Genomic DNA, 18,031 nt, shown 5'->3' with positions numbered 1-18,031 from the left:
ATGCTCTACACTAACAGCAGGTAGTATGTTACTCTGTACTACCCATGCTCTACAATAACAGCAGGTAGTATGTTACTCTGTACTACCCTTGCTCTACACTAACAGCAGGTAGTATGTTACTCTGTACTACCCTTGCTCTACATTAACAGTAGGTAGTATGTTACTCTGTACTACCCTTGCTCTACACTAACAGCAGGTAGTATGTTACTCTGTACTACCCTTGCTCTACATTAACAGCAGGTAGTATGTTACTCTGTACTACCCTTGCTCTACACTAACAACAGGTAGTATGTTACTCTGTACCACCCATGCTCTACACTAACAGCAGGTAGTATGTTACTCTGTACCACCCATGCTCTACACTAACAGCAGGTAGTATGTTACTCTGTACTACCCTTGCTCTACATTGACAGCAGGTAGTATGTTACTCTGTACTACCCTTGCTCTACATTAACAGCAGGTAGTATGTTACTCTGTACCACCCTTGCTCTACATTAACAGCAGGTAGTATGTTTCTCTGTACTACCCTTGCTCTACATTAACAACAGGTAGTATGTTACTCTGTACTACCCTTGCTCTACATTAACAGTAGGTAGTATGTTACTCTGTACCACCCTTGCTCTACATTAACAGCAGGTAGTATGTTACTCTGCACCACCCTTGCTCTACATTAACAACAGGTAGTATGTTACTCTGTACTACCCTTGCTCTACATTAACAGTAGGTAGTATGTTACTCTGTACCACCCTTGCTCTACATTAACAACAGGTAGTATGTTACTCTGTACTACCCTTGCTCTACATTAACAGCAGGTAGTATGTTTCTCTGTACTACCCTTGTTCTACACTAACAGCAGGTAGTATGTTACTCTGTACCACCCTTGCTCTACATTAACAGCAGGTAGTATGTTACTCTGTACCACCCTTGCTCTACATTAACAGCAGGTAGTATGTTACTCTGCACCACCCTTGCTCTACATTAACAACAGGTAGTATGTTACTCTGTACTACCCTTGCTCTACATTAACAGTAGGTAGTATGTTACTCTGTACCACCCTTGCTCTACATTAACAGCAGGTAGTATGTTTCTCTGTACTACCCTTGTTCTACACTAACAGCAGGTAGTATGTTACTCTGTACCACCCTTGCTCTACATTAACAGCAGGTAGTATGTTACTCTGTACCACCCTTGCTCTACATTAACAGCAGGTAGTATGTTACTCTGCACCACCCTTGCTCTACATTAACAACAGGTAGTATGTTACTCTGTACTACCCTTGCTCTACATTAACAGTAGGTAGTATGTTACTCTGTACCACCCTTGCTCTACATTAACAGCAGGTAGTATGTTACTCTGTACCACCCTTGCTCTACATTAACAGCAGGTAGTATGTTACTCTGTACCACCCTTGCTCTACATTAACAGCAGGTAGTATGTTACTCTGTACCACCCTTGCTCTACATTAACAGCAGGTAGTATGTTACTCTGCACCACCCTTGCTCTACATTAACAACAGGTAGTATGTTACTCTGCACCACCCTTGCTCTACATTAACAGCAGGTAGTATGTTACTCTGTACCACCCTTGCTCTACACTAACAGTAGGTAGTATGTTACTCTGTACCACCCTTGCTCTACATTAACAGCAGGTAGTATGTTACTCTGCACCACCCTTGCTCTACATTAACAGCAGGTAGTATGTTACTCTGTACCACCCTTGCTCTACACTAACAGTAGGTAGTATGTTACTCTGTACCACCCTTGCTCTACATTAACAGCAGGTAGTATGTTACTCTGCACCACCCTTGCTCTACATTAACAACAGGTAGTATGTTACTCTGTACCACCCTTGCTCTACATTAACAGCAGGTAGTATGTTACTCTGTACTACCCTTGCTCTACATTAACAGTAGGTAGTATGTTACTCTGTACCACCCTTGCTCTACATTAACAGCAGGTAGTATGTTACTCTGTACTACCCTTGCTCTACATTAACAGCAGGTAGTATGTTACTCTGCACCACCCTTGCTCTACATTAACAGCAGGTAGTATGTTACTCTGCACCACCCTTGCTCTACATTAACAGCAGGTAGTATGTTACTCTGTACCACCCATGCTCTACACTAACAGCAGGTAGTATGTTACTCTGTACTACCCTTGCTCTACATTGACAGCAGGTAGTATGTTACTCTGTACTACCCTTGCTCTACATTAACAGCAGGTAGTATGTTACTCTGCACCACCCTTGCTCTACATTAACAACAGGTAGTATGTTACTCTGTACCACCCTTGCTCTACATTAACAGCAGGTAGTATGTTTCTCTGTACTACCCTTGCTCTACATTAACAACAGGTAGTATGTTACTCTGTACTACCCTTGCTCTACATTAACAGTAGGTAGTATGTTACTCTGTACCACCCTTGCTCTACATTAACAGCAGGTAGTATGTTACTCTGTACTACCCTTGCTCTACATTGACAACAGGTAGTATGTTACTCTGCACCACCCTTGCTCTACATTAACAACAGGTAGTATGTTACTCTGTACCACCCATGCTCTACACTAACAGCAGGTAGTATGTTACTCTGCACCACCCTTGCTCTACATTAACAGCAGGTAGTATGTTACTCTGCACCACCCTTGCTCTACATTAACAGCAGGTAGTATGTTACTCTGCACCACCCTTGCTCTACATTAACAGCAGGTAGTATGTTACTCTGTACCACCCATGCTCTACACTAACAGCAGGTAGTATGTTACTCTGTACTACCCTTGCTCTACATTGACAGCAGGTAGTATGTTACTCTGTACTACCCTTGCTCTACATTAACAGCAGGTAGTATGTTACTCTGCACCACCCTTGCTCTACATTAACAACAGGTAGTATGTTACTCTGTACTACCCTTGCTCTACATTAACAGCAGGTAGTATGTTTCTCTGTACTACCCTTGCTCTACATTAACAGCAGGTAGTATGTTACTCTGTACCACCCATGCTCTACACTAACAGCAGGTAGTATGTTACTCTGTACTACCCTTGCTCTACATTGACAGCAGGTAGTATGTTACTCTGTACTACCCTTGCTCTACATTAACAGCAGGTAGTATGTTACTCTGTACTACCCTTGCTCTACATTAACAGCAGGTAGTATGTTACTCTGCACCACCCTTGCTCTACATTAACAACAGGTAGTATGTTACTCTGTACTACCCTTGCTCTACATTAACAGCAGGTAGTATGTTTCTCTGTACTACCCTTGCTCTACATTAACAGCAGGTAGTATGTTACTCTGTACCACCCATGCTCTACACTAACAGCAGGTAGTATGTTACTCTGTACTACCCTTGCTCTACATTGACAGCAGGTAGTATGTTTCTCTGTACTACCCTTGCTCTACATTAACAGCAGGTAGTATGTTACTCTGTACCACCCATGCTCTACACTAACAGCAGGTAGTATGTTACTCTGCACCACCCTTGCTCTACATTAACAGCAGGTAGTATGTTTCTCTGTACTACCCTTGCTCTACATTAACAACAGGTAGTATGTTACTCTGTACTACCCTTGCTCTACATTAACAGTAGGTAGTATGTTTCTCTGTACTACCCTTGCTCTACATTAACAGCAGGTAGTATGTTACTCTGTACCACCCATGCTCTACACTAACAGCAGGTAGTATGTTACTCTGTACTACCCTTGCTCTACATTGACAGCAGGTAGTATGTTACTCTGTACTACCCTTGCTCTACATTAACAGCAGGTAGTATGTTACTCTGCACCACCCTTGCTCTACATTAACAACAGGTAGTATGTTACTCTGTACCACCCTTGCTCTACATTAACAGCAGGTAGTATGTTTCTCTGTACTACCCTTGCTCTACATTAACAACAGGTAGTATGTTACTCTGTACTACCCTTGCTCTACATTAACAGTAGGTAGTATGTTTCTCTGTACTACCCTTGCTCTACATTAACAGTAGGTAGTATGTTACTCTGTACCACCCTTGCTCTACATTAACAGCAGGTAGTATGTTACTCTGCACCACCCTTGCTCTACATTAACAGCAGGTAGTATGTTACTCTGTACCACCCTTGCTCTACATTGACAACAGGTAGTATGTTACTCTGCACCACCCTTGCTCTACATTAACAACAGGTAGTATGTTACTCTGCACCACCCTTGCTCTACATTAACAGCAGGTAGTATGTTACTCTGCACCACCCTTGCTCTACATTAACAACAGGTAGTATGTTACTCTGTACTACCCTTGCTCTACATTAACAGTAGGTAGTATGTTACTCTGTACCACCCTTGCTCTACATTAACAGCAGGTAGTATGTTACTCTGCACCACCCTTGCTCTACATTAACAACAGGTAGTATGTTACTCTGTACCACCCTTGCTCTACATTAACAGCAGGTAGTATGTTACTCTGCACCACCCTTGCTCTACATTAACAGCAGGTAGTATGTTACTCTGTACCACCCTTGCTCTACATTAACAGCAGGTAGTATGTTACTCTGCACCACCCTTGCTCTACATTAACAACAGGTAGTATGTTACTCTGTACTACCCTTGCTCTACATTAACAGTAGGTAGTATGTTACTCTGTACCACCCTTGCTCTACATTAACAGCAGGTAGTATGTTACTCTGCACCACCCTTGCTCTACATTAACAACAGGTAGTATGTTACTCTGTACCACCCTTGCTCTACATTAACAGCAGGTAGTATGTTACTCTGCACCACCCTTGCTCTACATTAACAGCAGGTAGTATGTTACTCTGTACCACCCTTGCTCTACACTAACAGTAGGTAGTATGTTACTCTGTACCACCCTTGCTCTACATTAACAGCAGGTAGTATGTTACTCTGCACCACCCTTGCTCTACATTAACAACAGGTAGTATGTTACTCTGTACCACCCTTGCTCTACATTAACAGCAGGTAGTATGTTACTCTGTACCACCCTTGCTCTACACTAACAGTAGGTAGTATGTTACTCTGTACCACCCTTGCTCTACATTAACAGCAGGTAGTATGTTACTCTGCACCACCCTTGCTCTACATTAACAACAGGTAGTATGTTACTCTGTACCACCCTTGCTCTACATTAACAGCAGGTAGTATGTTACTCTGTACCACCCTTGCTCTACACTAACAGTAGGTAGTATGTTACTCTGCACCACCCTTGCTCTACATTAACAACAGGTAGTATGTTACTCTGTACCACCCTTGCTCTACATTAACAGCAGGTAGTATGTTTCTCTGTACTACCCTTGTTCTACACTAACAGTAGGTAGTATGTTACTCTGCACCACCCTTGTTCTACACTAACAGCAGGTAGTATGTTACTCTGTACCATCCTTGCTCTACACTAACAGCAGGTAGTATGTTACTCTGTACTGATATCGGAATTTATGCAACTAATAAGGAGTTTAAGCTACCCAAATCAAGTGTAGGTTTAAAAGCTGTTAGTTACTTTTTATTGCCCTAGTTGTCTATCAAAAGTCAAATTTTGTTTAAAACTAGAAATTTGTAATTTTTTTAACCAACTTATGAAATACATTTTTCCTCAGCGTGTAGTCAATGGTTAGTATTTTGAGGATTTGAAGCACCCGGTACAAGAGTTAGTAGAGATAATAACTCTAAAATTTCCTACCCCAATCAGCTCACTGAGAAGAATAGAGAAGACTGGATAGGCACAGCCAGTCAACACAGCGCCTAGTGTTCCTATAACTATCATTGGCAATTCTGGAATGTTCATTGTAAGAAGTTCCAGGGCAGAGAGGGATGACACAGAAGTTGTCTTTTCAATGCCTTCTTCTAAACTGAGTTCTCGCTTGTCGTTCTACGCACAGAATACTTTAGTGTAAAGCCCCTGAGATGCAGTCTCTAAATAAAGAGGTTTATATAGTATTGTGTTGTGATGTGTATAAATGAACGTTATTATCTACAAACATTCGGACAAAACCAGTCTAAAATAAGCATTGCAAATAAATATACAAGTCAAGTTGCTATGATGCTAGGCTAGCTAGTGGCATAATAACGTATATACAAGTCAAGTTGCTATGATGCTAGGCTAGCTAGTGGCATAATGACGCATATACAAGTCATGTTGCTATGATGCTAGGCTAGCTAATGGCATAATGATGTATATACAAGTCAAGTAGCTATGAAGCTAGGCTAGCTAATGGCATAATGACATACATACAAGTCAAGTTACTATGATGCTAGGCTAGCTAATGACATAATTACGTATATACAAGTCAAATTGCTATGATGCTAGGCTAGCTAATGATATAAGGCCAAATTTGATAGAGCAACTCAAAGACATCGTGACTTATATGGAAGTAAGGGAAACTCTAAGCATTAAACGGATTTCAATTCTAACTTTGAATCGTAAAAAGCTTGCACATGGTTATCTAGTGATTGCCCGGAGTAATGAGGAAAGCGTGTATGTCTCTATATATTTATAACCAACCAGAGTTTGTTTTGTACTGTAAATGCTGTCATGACGGTGTTGGGAAAGCTTGTGGATGCCATCAGGAGATGTAGTCTTAGGTGAACTGGCTGTTGGAACAGAAATTTTATAGTCTGATGGGCTTTGCTCCTCTTTACTCTTTAGATGACTCTCTGCTTCAAACTGCAAAACAAGCATAAATATTGCTAGAAATTCCACTGTCATACAGCCCACGACCAAAGTGATACTAGAAAAAAGAAAGGGTACTGATGGTTGAGAAATGCAATATTAGCAGTCAAATAGGACAACTGCAATGGTAGCTGTAATGTACTGGGTGTTATTATATACAACAAATAGCAATAATGAAAGGAAAAGATTATATGTTTATATATCTCCTTCTGCAAAAAAAAATGCAATATTGGCCAATATTATAAGTAAAATGCACTGATATTATTAGAATAACCAATATTATTTATATAGCAATAATAAACAACCAATGCACAATTTTGTTTACATTTCAAAACGGCATAGCTAACAATATCACGAAGTTGTGATATTTATATAGATTTTTAGAAAATCTGTACGTAATCATTGTCCTGTAGTCATCCAAACTTATAATTAATTATTGCAATAATCTCATTAGAACCGTTAGAAAAAATATCATCGTCTTGCCTTTACTTACACTGCGTTAGATTTTTAGAAAGTCTGTACTACGTAGTCATTGTTCTGTAGTCATCCAAACTTATAATTAATTATTGTAATAATCTCATAAGAAATGTTAAAAAATATCATCGTCATTTGCTTTACTTATACTGCGTTGGACATCAGTTAGAATGGGAAAGTATTCAAATGTGTCGGCAAATGAAAATGAAAAAATGAAATCGGCAAAAATGAAACGATTTCTGTACTCCTATGTTAATTGCCAAAACCGTCGGCAATTCGACAATGCTATAGACTGGTGAAAGGTGCACGTTTTTTTTTCGTGAAATGCGCAAAACTTCATCGTTCTATTATCTGTCCCTCGGCGTTTTAATTTTCGGTCTTAACTTTTATTAAATCAAGCTTTTCAAGTGTTTTGCGGCGATTTTCGTTAAAATTCATCTGTCTATTTGTGTATAATCCGATCAAATGGGTAAGTTTTAAAATAATACCGACGGTTTACAAAGACTTGGTAACGTATTTAAATAAGTTTAAATGTGTTTTGTATTGTTATTATAATTTAACGACTTTACATAACGATGCTTAAATTTGTTGATGAAATTTCCTGACGAGGGTTCGTCTCATTGTTGATGAATAATTTTCGTAAGTTGTGTGCACATGCATTTATCACAAAAACTCCCACACTTCACTCCGTTCGTTTGGTCGTGGGATTAAAATTCTTCAAGTTTGCAAATTACATTTATGTTTTATGAAATGTATTGGCAATTATTTTTTTCTATCACAATACATAGATGACCATAAGAGATCATTAAAGAAGAGAAGGTCGGTAAACATAGTTATGAAGATGAGCTCAATTTGGTAACAGCAATTATATGAAAACACTTGAAGCCTTTTGGAAGATGACTTCATGCCTAATGAAAAAAGTAAAAATCATAGTTAAGTTAGTTATATGCACCTCACAGCATTCCTAGAATTACTTCTTCTGTGTCAGAATATCAGAATGTAATGTTTAGTTGCTAGATTTTAATTACATGGAGGGCATCTCCCAGTTTTAGCGAGACATTGAAGTGCTGAGACGATATGCTCTTTGCATACCTTACATGGTATATTTGGCATTGCTGTTTCCTTATTTACTTACAAGTTTCATTTCAATTTGTAAATTATTACTCAACTCTAAAGTTCCTAATGAGCTATGAAGCGAATGTTTATTTATAAAATAAAATTAATGATACTACTAGCTATAAAGCATCTTCATCTTATAAAATCCCTAAGCATATATTTTTAGCTTACAAAAGCACCAATCACATGTCTTCATCAAGAAAACCCCCTATTCACATGTGTTTATAAAAAGCTCTTAGAAACAATAGCTTACACCATTTTGTTGGTTGTTTTTGTGTGTTTTTTCTTCTTTTTCATCTTCTCGGAGTTGTCTCATTACCAGAGAGTAGTAGACTCCTTTGAGAGACATCAGGGAGTCATGCGTGCCCATTTCATGAACAGCTCCATTTTGAAATACATAGATTTTATCCGCCAATTTAACTGTTGAAAGTCTGTGAGCAATGACTAGAGTTGTTCTCCCTCTACCAGCCTACAAAATAGTTATTTAAGTATTGAGAACTGTTCATGACAACAATATACATTTATTACAATTTGATACCTGATAAAGCTGCTTAGCATTTGTTAACATAAGTGTTATAGTAAAAACTAGGAAATCTTTTTGAGCTTATCATCAACATAAAAAGGATGAGAAAATTAATACGTGTATATAAAAAAAGTTGAGAAAGAAAGTATTAAAACGAAAACCACAAAAAGAAAATATAACAAATGGACGGGAAAAGGGAGTTAAAAACCGCAGAGAGAAAGAACGAACAACGTAAAAGAATAAATGGAAAAAAGTCAAAGGGTGGAAAAGGCAAAAGAATAAACACAAAAAACAAGTAAACAAATGTAGCTCTTTAAATTTTTTGCTGACCTCCTGTCAATTTCTACAAGATACACAACAATAAACGATAAGCACAGAAGGCAGCTGTAATAAACATGAAATAGTCAAATTATTACCGGCTTTCGAACACTCAGGTCAACTATAATGAACACTGAACACTCAGATTAACTCCCATAAACACTGAACATTAAGGTTGTTCTAAGATAGGATGCTCACCCTACAGACCTACCAAAGTTGATGTATTAAATTAGGACTATCTGTGCCCTAAACTGGGTTGACTACCTTCACTTGTTAGAGCCTAAAATTCTGTTCAGCCTGCTTGTGTTCTTCATCACTTTTACATGTAATATAACTGCATACTACATATTAGAGATAAATCTTTACTCACATTGGCTTGTAGGACAAAACATCAAAATAAAATAACGATATTTCAACGAAAAATTTGTCTCCACTTTTTCTTAAAATAAGATCATATTTGTTCTAAAAAAACAACCTTATCTAAAGCTTCTTGAACCACTGATTCACTTTGAGTATCAAGGGCGGAGGTAGCCTCGTCTAGTAAGAGAATAGCAGGATCTCGGACTAAGGCTCTAGCAATAGCAATCCTTTGTTTCTGTCCTCCACTCAGTTGTACTCCCCTGTCTCCAACCGGAGTGTCAAATCCCTACAAAGTAAATAATCTTGATATCAACAATGGGAGATTAATAGTTGCAGCAACCTGTATTCATATATCATTGATAATATTAGCTACTCAGCCGGTTCATAGCAACTTCAGCGAATAAAGACGAGCAGCTAGTTAAATTGTGTGAGATTGGTGAATTTTTTTGTAAAACTAAAAGAAATCACAATAACATATGCTTTCATGTATTATCCAAAACAAGATTTTTTTTTAGCTTTTTAAACTATTTGCATGTATGTTAATAGCATCAAGTATCCCGAAAACCTTTAGTCAAACTTTATGAGCAGGAATACTTGTTATAATAAGTTGTTATATCAGAACAACAGAAATGCTTAAAATGTTTTGATTACCGTTTTATGAAACTGTTCGTAGACATGATTTGAATATGTGATAGTCTCACTCAGAAACTCTCAAATTATCCTAAAATTTTTAATTTTTTTAACATGTAGAATTAGGTTATTGTTAGTGATGTAACTGAGTATTTATTAGTATTATTTTGTTGACGATTTTCTACTGATAACTTTCTAGTATGGGTTTGTAAAAATCAAACATAGTGAATGACAAAGTAGCGGTCTATTAGAGGTGTCGTTCAGTTAAAGGGTAATGCTCACTGTATTTTTTAACCCTGCTTCTATAGTTTTGTTTTATTAGAGGTGGCATTCAAATAAAGGTGGCATTCAAGTAGGGTTTTTACGGTAGATGGTTTGTGAGAATATTGTAGTCAGCAGTTTGCTATCATCTGCTAGATTTACTCAACTTTATTCGAACTCTAATGGTATGCAAATATGTCCAATCAGTGAAAGTACCAAATTTAGTCTGTTGAATGACATATTAATTATATTCATTATATTAATTATATAAATTTTATATTTTGCAGTTTATATCTCAAAGATTAATTGTATATTTTAAATATTATTACAATTGAAAGATATGAGTTCGGAATTCAAAAGAATTTTCAAATCTTTCGATTTCATTTTAATTTATGGTCGTTCAAGTTAATGCTTTATCCGTAATGTAGCTATAGTTTGCTTATGAAACTGGCGAATGCTCACTGTTAGTCAATTTTTAGCAATTCGTCCGATGAGCATAATCAAAATGATGACCATTTATATTTTTTGTCTTCCTTCAAACCAATTTGTGTTCAATTATTGCTTGTAGTTTGTAGGCTCTAAAAACTTAAATTGGCCTACTTTACAGCTATGATAGCAATCACTGTATGACAAAGCACAGTCTTAAAGTCCTAACTAATTTATTATTCTTGATTCATGATTCCACTTCATCAGCAGGCTATCTAAATCAATCTTACATAATCATAGTGAAAAACTCAAACCAAATTTCTGTCACAACGTTAAGAACTTGATATAGCTGAGTCTTCAAAATTGTCATATCTAATATTGCCATAGAGTGTTATAGTTATCTGTCATGTTACTTGGCAAGCATACACAGACAAAGTGATAACTATATGTCTATGGCAGAGGAGAATAAGACCAGAGCAAAATAAACGACGAACCTGAGGAAGTTGGCAGATAAAATCATAACAATTTGCTTGCTTAGCCGCTTGTTCTATTCTTTCTTGCGTTACTTCATCTTTCCACTTGGCACCCAGTCTAATGTTGTCTCCAATAGTTGTAGCGAATAGCACTGGTTCCTGACTAACAATTCCCATGTAATTACGAAGGCAGTGGAGGTTGTATGACTTGAGATCCTGACCATCAATAAGCACCTAGAAAGAATCAGTTCAACTGGCTAGAACTTTAAAAGAAGTTACAAATTCAAGGTTTCATTTGGTTTCAATGTACGATATAGAGATAGAGACTCAGAATTCGATATTAAAGCTGTGATATAACGACCGATCCATCGTCACAGTCATAGAATCTCTGCACAAGTTTGACGGCTGTACTTTTACCACATCCACTCTCGCCCACCAGCGCCACTTTCTCCTCCTTCTTTACTGACAAGGTCAGACCATTCAGCACCTGCATTTTAAAAAAAGACAGAAATAATAATGGTACAAGTTTTCTGCTTATAGTTGTTTTCAATATTCAATAGGTGAAATGTAGGAGCCTGACTAAATGATAAAAAATTTCAAGAATTGATCTGTGTGCCTGATCATTAGATTTTATGCTATTGTTGATAAGATATAATATAAATCCTATTAGACAAACAGACTGCTAGAATGTCTACTAGCAGGATTCTCATAGGTTTTCTGCTGGCGTAATTCTATTGGGTCTTGTAATATATTTATTAAGCCACCATAATCTCTATTAAAATGTTTTTAAAACTTATTCCAGAAGCATTTAAGAAAATCTATCAAGAGCAACTTTTTATTTATTAAAATTGATTTTTTTAAAGATTGTTAAAACGGTATGGGCAAGAAGATGAAGGTCAGTTCAGGAGTTTTTAGAGTCCTGGCACAATCAATAGTCAATGCCGAGGATCACTGGCAACTAAAATCAGCTGGTAGTTGGTCAACCATGATCAGCCGAAAGGCTCTAATCATCCTTACAACATGTTTAAGTTTTCCAATTTTTAACGTTCTCCCATTAGACTTCAGGGTTCATATTACAGCCTACGCTGTAATTGTAAACTGACAGTTCTAAATGGTGTACTGCAGTGAGAAAACTTACCTTTACTTCTTTTCTCAATGGATACGAGAAACTAACATCTTGGAATTCAATCTCTCCTTGTATTGTCTCTGGCTTCAAACCTTCTTCTGATGAACTGTCAATTTCAACTTTCTACAATATATAAGTTTTATAAGTTTTTATCCAAACACTACAATTTATTTTTCATGTAACTATACAGATTCTAATAACAAGAGATTTGATAATTCAAGTTATGCTAGAGTTCCTATGAACTTACCACCACAATGACTTAAGACTTAAAGGTTGACTCGCAACAAAATCCACATTACCGTTATTTGATATGAAAAGATTCATCATGTCTTACTCTGTTGTGTTGAATATTTTTACAAATATACTTCACGCATTCAATAACACTATGTCTATTGTTCTTACGCGTCTGTTTTATTGTCATTGTGATGCTGTCACTTTTAGCACTGATATCTTATAACTTACCGTAAAAAATCGTTAAACTTTTTAACCTTAGCTCGAAGGAGTACATATCATTGTCTGATAATCATGACGAGCCTGATGGTCACCTGTGATAATCAAAAAGTGCTGCAAAAATTATTTGCGAAGTATTGGGTCACATGATCAGATTACGACTTGATGATTGAATAATGCCGAAACAAAACTGTAAAGTAGCGAGCATCTACATGTATATACGGGGTCTTCGGTGAAACCCGAAGTGTTTGTCACAAACTCGTACTACGATAAGTTTTATATTGAGCTTTGCATTGGCCTTTGAATTCACGTGGGAACATACGTGACAAGACAATAAACAAATTTTGTGGTCACGTCATCGAAATAAAGAGATTCCAATCTACGGCGGCTTTTCGTTTTTGAGCTTTTAAGAGCTTGTAATCACATTTCCACATATTTGGCACTTACAACACAACAGCGTAAAACATGGTGAATCTTTTGATACCAAATAACTGTAATGTGAATTTTGTTGCAAGTCAACCTTTAATGATTTAAGACTTAATGACTTAAGGCTTAATGACTTAGGACTCAAGACTTAAGCTCTTCTTACTAACACATGCAGATACTTCACTTTTTCTACCCTACAACCTTCTCCAATTATAACATTACTTTAGTTTATGCAATGACTAGCTGAATGCCCTGCGTTGTACGAGTAAAAAAACAGGTTATAAACAATACATTACCTACATTACCTTACCTACTACATTACCTTTGCAATACATTACCTTACCTACTACATTACCTTTACAATACATTACCTTACCTACTACATTACCATTACAATACATTACTTTACTTTATCTACTACATTACCATTACAATACATTACTTTACCTACTACATTACCTTTACAATACATTACTTTACCTACTACATTACCTTTGCAATACATTACCTTACCTACTACATTACCTTTGCAATACATTACCTTACCTACTACATTACCTTTGCAATACATTACCTTACCTACTACATTACCTTTACAATACATTACCTTACCTACTACATTACCATTACAATACATTACTTTACCTACTACATTACCTTTGCAATACATTACTTTACCTACTACATTACCTTTGCAATACATTACCTTACCTACTACATTACCTTTACAATACATTACCTTACCTACTACATTACCATTACAATACATTACTTTACCTACTACATTACCTTTACAATACATTACTTTACCTACTACATTACCTTTGCAATACATTACCTTACCTACTACATTACCTTTGCAATACATTACCTTACCTACTACATTACCTTTGCAATACATTACCTTACCTACTACATTACCTTTACAATACATTACCTTACCTACTACATTACCATTACAATACATTACTTTACCTACTACATTACCTTTGCAATACATTACTTTACCTACTACATTACCTTTGCAATACATTACCTTACCTACTACATTACCTTTACAATACATTACCTTACCTACTACATTACCATTACAATACATTACTTTACCTACTACATTACCTTTACAATACATTACTTTACCTACTACATTACCATTACAATACATTACCTTACCTACTACATTACCTTTACAATACATTACTTTACCTACTACATTACCTTTGCAATACATTACTTTACCTACTACATTACCTTTACAATACATTACTTTACCTACTACATTACCTTTACAATACATTACCTTACCTACTACATTACCATTACAATACATTACCTTACCTACTACATTACCTTTACAATACATTACTTTACCTACTACATTACCTTTACAATACATTACCTTACCTACTACATTACCATTACAATACATTACTTTACCTACTACATTACCATTACAATACATTACTTTACCTACTACATTACCTTTACAATACATTACTTTACCTACTACATTACCTTTACAATACATTACTTTACCTACTACATTACCTTTGCAATACATTACCTTACCTACTACATTACCTTTACAATACATTACCTTACCTACTACATTACCATTACAATACATTACTTTACCTACTACATTACCATTACAATACATTACTTTACCTACTACATTACCTTTACAATACATTACTTTACCTACTACATTACCTTTACAATACATTACTTTACCTACTACATTACCATTACAATACATTACTTTACCTACTACATTACCTTTACAATACATTACCTTACCTACTACATTACCTTTACAATACATTACTTTACCTACTACATTACCATTACAATACATTACTTTACCTACTACATTACCTTTACAATACATTACTTTACCTACTACATTACCATTACAATACATTACTTTACCTACTACATTACCTTTACAATACATTACTTTACCTACTACATTACCTTTACAATACGTTACCTTACCTACTACATTACCTTTACAATAAATTACCTTACCTACTACATTACCTTTACAATACATTTCCTTACCTACTACATTACCTTTACAATACATTACCTTACCTACTACATTACCATTACAATACATTACTTTACCTACTACATTACCTTTACAATACATTACTTTACCTACTACATTACCATTACAATACATTACTTTACCTACTACATTACCTTTACAATACATTACTTTACCTACTACATTACCTTTACAATACATTACCTTACCTACTACATTACCTTTACAATACATTACCTTACCTACTACATTACCATTACAATACATTACTTTACCTACTACATTACCTTTACAATACATTACTTTACCTACTACATTACCATTACAATACATTACTTTACCTACTACATTACCATTACAATACATTACTTTACCTACTACATTACCTTTACAATACATTACTTTACCTACTACATTACCTTTACAATACATTACTTTACCTACTACATTACCTTTACAATACGTTACCTTACCTACTACATTACCTTTACAATAAATTACGTTACCTACTACATTACCTTTACAATACATTACCTTACCTACTACATTACCTTTACAATACATTACCTTACCTACTACATTACCATTACAATACATTACCTTACCTACTACATTACCATTACAATACGTTACCTTACCTACTACATTACCATTACAATACATTACGTTACCTACTACATTACCTTTACAATACATTACTTTACCTACTACATTACCTTTACAATACGTTACCTTACCTACTACATTACCTTTACAATAAATTACGTTACCTACTACATTACCTTTACAATACATTACCTTACCTACTACATTACCTTTACAATACATTACCTTACCTACTACATTACCATTACAATACATTACCTTACCTACTACATTACCATTACAATACATTACGTTACCTACTACATTACCTTTACAATACATTACCTTACCTACTACATTACCTTTACAATACATTACCTTACCTACTACATTACCATTACAATACATTACCTTACCTACTACATTACCATTACAATACATTACGTTACCTACTACATTACCTTTGCAATACATTACTTTACCTACTACATTACCTTTACAATACATTACCTTACCTACTACATTACCTTTACAATACATTACGTTACCTACTACATTACCATTACAATACATTACCTTACCTACTACATGACCTTTACAATACACTACCTGCAACTGCATGTTCATAAGCTGTTTTAACACCTATGAAACTCCGGGCATTCACCTAGTGAGATCATCTACTAATCGTTATGTGTGATGCATCTTCATTATGATTATTTTGACTGCTGTAAAAGCCTGTAATGAATATCTTCACCATTATTGATTAGTATGCTCAGTTGAATGCTGTAGTCTAATGGGTAAGCTCTACAGGTGTAGAACTGTAGATTCCAAGATCAAATATTTTGCAAAGCAGATTTTTCCTTACAAAAACTAGGCGGTGGGCACTCACATTGATCATAAAATAAACTAGAAATTCCACTGTCATACAGTCCATGACCAAAGTGATATTGGAAAAAAAGAAAGGGTACTGATGGTTGAAAAATGCAATATTAGCAGTCAAATGGCACTGCAGTGCAATAGGATAACTGCAATGGTAGCTGTAATGTACTGGGCGTGGGTGTTATTATATACAACAAATAGCAATAATGAAAGGAAAAAATTATATGTTTATATCTCTTTCCCTGCAAAAGGAGAAAGGCAATATTGGCCAATATTAGAAGTAAAATGCACTGATATTATTAAAATAACCAATATTATTAGTATAGGAATAATATAAATCCAATGCACAATTTTGTTTACATTTCAAAAGGTCATAGCTAACAATATCACGAAGTTGTGATAATTATATAGATTTTTAGGAAATCTGTACTACATAGTCATTGTTCTGTAGTCATCCAAACTTATAATTAATTATCGCAATAATTTCATAAGAATCGTTAGAAATAAAGTATCATCGTCATTTCCTTTGCTTACACTGCGATGGACATCAGTTAGAATACAAAAGTACTCAAAATTGTCTAAAATGTCAGTTACTTTCACATCGGCAAAAATGAAACGATTTCAGTACTCCTACGTTAATTACAGAAACCTTTGGCAATTCGACAATGCTATAGACTGGTGAAATGCGCACGTTATTTTTTCGTGAAATGCGCACGATTTAATCGTTCTATTATCTGTCGCTCGGCGTTTCAATTTCCGGTCTCCATTTTAATAAAAGTAAGGCTTGTAAATTTTTTATTTTGATTCAAGGCCAAATTAATCTGTCTATTTATGTATAATCCGATCAGATGGGTTAGTTTTAGGGTTTTGCGGTATCCTTTCAAAGACTTGGTAACATATTTAAAAAGGTTTATATGTGTTTTGTATCGTTATTATATTTAAACAACTCTACACAAAAATGGTTAAATTTTTTGATGAGATTTAAGTACAAGGGTTTGCGACGGCCGTTAATGAATTATTTTCGGGAGTTGTGTGCCCACGTGCATTTATTATAAATCTTCAACCAATCGCTTCGCTCGTGTTTGGTCGTGGGATAAGTAAAATAGTACATATACGCCGCAAGTACAGGCGACAGCACTGCAGGAGTATCAGCAGTGAAATGTGAACCAACACGCAGAGTACTGCGGGTAGTTGACGGCAGTCAATGCAAGAGTTCATCACTGTTGATCTTTTGCAAAGAGCCACGGGCAACGCCTTCTCAAAATGCACCGTATAGAT

The 18,031-nt window shown here is 35.7% G+C and overlaps 1 protein-coding gene across 1 annotated transcript in view; it reads right to left on the bottom strand.

Moving 5' to 3' along the window:
- LOC137405628 (ATP-dependent translocase ABCB1-like) overlaps positions 1 to 18,031 on the bottom strand; it is a 52,010-nt gene that overhangs the window by 10,522 nt on the left and 23,457 nt on the right. The window contains exons 8-14 of the mRNA XM_068091950.1: positions 12,373 to 12,483; positions 11,596 to 11,721; positions 11,256 to 11,468; positions 9,560 to 9,730; positions 8,497 to 8,712; positions 6,486 to 6,647; positions 5,664 to 5,852 (exon numbers count right to left, since the gene is read on the bottom strand). Coding sequence (XP_067948051.1) covers positions 5,664 to 5,852; positions 6,486 to 6,647; positions 8,497 to 8,712; positions 9,560 to 9,730; positions 11,256 to 11,468; positions 11,596 to 11,721; positions 12,373 to 12,483 — 1,188 coding nt within the window. The remainder of the gene's footprint in view (positions 1 to 5,663; positions 5,853 to 6,485; positions 6,648 to 8,496; positions 8,713 to 9,559; positions 9,731 to 11,255; positions 11,469 to 11,595; positions 11,722 to 12,372; positions 12,484 to 18,031) is intronic.

Source organism: Watersipora subatra, chromosome 10, assembly GCF_963576615.1.
Source record: "Watersipora subatra chromosome 10, tzWatSuba1.1, whole genome shotgun sequence".
Taxonomy (NCBI): domain Eukaryota; kingdom Metazoa; phylum Bryozoa; class Gymnolaemata; order Cheilostomatida; family Watersiporidae; genus Watersipora; species Watersipora subatra.
Note: the sequence above shows the minus strand (reverse complement) of the source record. Positions and strands in the feature narration are given on the sequence as shown.